Source organism: Limulus polyphemus, unplaced genomic scaffold (assembly GCF_000517525.1).
Source record: "Limulus polyphemus unplaced genomic scaffold, Limulus_polyphemus-2.1.2 Scaffold1354, whole genome shotgun sequence".
Taxonomy (NCBI): domain Eukaryota; kingdom Metazoa; phylum Arthropoda; class Merostomata; order Xiphosura; family Limulidae; genus Limulus; species Limulus polyphemus.
The window spans coordinates 66,094-68,522 of record NW_013666964.1 but is presented as its reverse complement, the minus strand read 5'-3'; the positions used below and the strand labels follow the sequence as shown (position 1 = coordinate 68,522).

The 2,429-nt window shown below is 41.4% G+C and overlaps 1 protein-coding gene across 1 annotated transcript in view; it reads right to left on the bottom strand.

Moving 5' to 3' along the window:
* LOC111086717 (pleckstrin homology domain-containing family A member 4-like) overlaps positions 1-1,334 on the bottom strand; it is a 50,482-nt gene extending 49,148 nt beyond the window's left edge. The window contains exon 1 of the mRNA XM_022390673.1: positions 922-1,334. Coding sequence (XP_022246381.1) covers positions 922-965 — 44 coding nt within the window. The 5' untranslated portion in view covers positions 966-1,334. The remainder of the gene's footprint in view (positions 1-921) is intronic.
* Positions 1,335-2,429: the final 1,095 nt, after the last annotated feature.

The window sequence follows — 2,429 nt, the reverse complement described above, 5'->3', positions numbered from 1 at the left end:
CTTTGTCTTCAAAATAAGGGTGCGTCTTATACACCGGTGCGTCTTATATTCCGAAAAATACGGTATTTAATGATGGAAAAGAAAAATGAGTAAACTTTAAGAATATACGTATCATCACAATCGGGCACTATTTTCTGACGTAGTGAATGAAGTAAAGATGGAGTAGGTTGAGGTTTTATAATACTAGAATTGGGGGTTCGATTCCTGCCGCGGACACAGCTCCGATAGGCCATAATATAGCAGATAAACTAACGGAACAAAATCTACAAAGAGTAGAATAAGTTTGATCCATAAAGATGAGAAAAAATATTTTCGTTTTGACAGAGCACGGATATTCTATTGTGTAGCTTTGTAATAAGAAAACAAATAACAACAACTTAGGCACACGGTTGGTATGTCAACGATATATTTTGTTTTAAATATTTGCGCGATGTTACATAAAGGCTATTCGATATGATAGATTAGAGGGAAGGCAACTTAGTCAACAGCACCCACCGACAACTCTATGGCTACTCCAATTTCACCGTCACTATTATAACGCACTGACCACTCTAAAGTGCGGAGCGCGGTTTTGCGGCAACGGGACGAGAATCATGGATCATTGGATTCACAAACCGGCACAATAACCACTAAGCCACGGCTGGCACCTAATATATAAGTTTGTTTGTTTTGTAGTTAAGCACGAAGCTACACAAAGAGCTATCTGTGCTCTGCCCACCCAGGATATCGAAACCCGTATTCTGGCGTTGTAAGTCCGCAGACATACCGGTGTCAATTGCACTCAGTAAACTTCCAGTGCAAAAAGTATTACTTATTAAACGTGGAAATCTACAGTAAGCACACGACAAAAAAAATTTTTTTCTACTTTTCTTCCAAAACGTTTAGATATTTTTTTTAAAACTGAAAACTGCATTGACTTACCTTCTGCAACAGAAGAAAGACACGCAAAGTTCCCACCAATCCATTTCGCCGACTTCGAGTTTTAATTTCCGAAAATTCAAACTTGCAATGCAAACTTAATCTCTGTTTTTGTACATCGGCTTCGTGCGAGTCTTCTGTTATGGTGTATTACTAGTTTGACATGGACTGCAGCGAGCACGACCCGCGCTGCAGCAGTCTCAGTTCAAGCATCTGCTATATGTCCTTGTGTGTGTGTTAGTACAGGTTAATGGTCATATCAAGAGACAGAAATAAATTATGGCACAAGAAAATCAGAAGCAAAACCATCAAAGTTCAAGAAACAGAAGCAGCTCCACCTAGAACGAAGTGCGGCTGGTTATAGAATATTTCGTCTAGGAAAACGGCTTAAGGTAAGAATACGATACTAATGGGGGTGTTCCCGCCAGGTCTTTAAACGTTCGAATCCCAGTCAAACGTTTAGTCTGCACCTTGCCGCATGCTGTACGAAATATACGCTACCCACACACAGGTGCTCCACGTCACGACACACCGTGTCTTACCGGTTTGGTGGCACAAGAAACCTTCTATTGGCTAGCTAGATGGTTAGACTACAGTAGCCACACTAAATATTGACCAAACTGCTATAGTTATGTGGTAGGGTTGTGCTGCGGATCGAATCTGCAGAGAAACAAATTAGCACTGAGCAAACGGTTGAAACGGAATTCTGGTCACATTCAGCAGTGTCTTTGCCAGTGTGCTAATGCAGAAATCATATCCAGTCGGTAGCTGTCTTCCCTGATGTGCGTTAGTGTAAAAAAAATTAACACATCTTCCACTTCGCTGACATATTAAGCAGAAAACGTTCCGGCGCACACGCGCAGTAGAAGATCGCGAGCTGCGCTAGGGACAAAGCGGGTCCACGTTGCAGAGTGGAGTTTTCGTACACGTCTGAGGACAGAAGCTAAAGCATGATCATTACTAATTAAACAGTCTATTTGGAAGCTTCCGCTTTGTTATCGGGTATGCATGTGTTACGAAAACAAAAGAAATTAACTTAAGGACATTGATAAGGACTTGCCAATCAGCACCGATAACGGTCAGACCGCGCACGCAGGGATACAAACGGGTATGGTCGATAAGTGTTAAACTGCATTTACAAGAGAAAATGAAATAGTTTCCTTCATAGTGCCTCCCCCCCCCTTCCCTTCTCGCTTAGCGCACTATGTAATATATGTACACTGAATGGGAGGGGACGCTTAGAAAAAAATTAAAAAAAAACTGTTTTATTTAAATCATTCAGTTCGATCAGGGTTTGTTCTTCTCAGACGTTTCCGAGCTCACTACTTTATTGATCACGAGAAAGCTTGGAATATCGTTTTGACTCAAGTGGAAATTTACGACCAACGGGAACAAGCCTCCCATTTTCATCCCTTAAACAGATTTTTCACCCCTCCAAATTTACTTTTTGTACTTCAATCAAGATTAGCAGTAATATCGAAAGTTAAGTACCCCCCCTCGGTGGCTCAGCA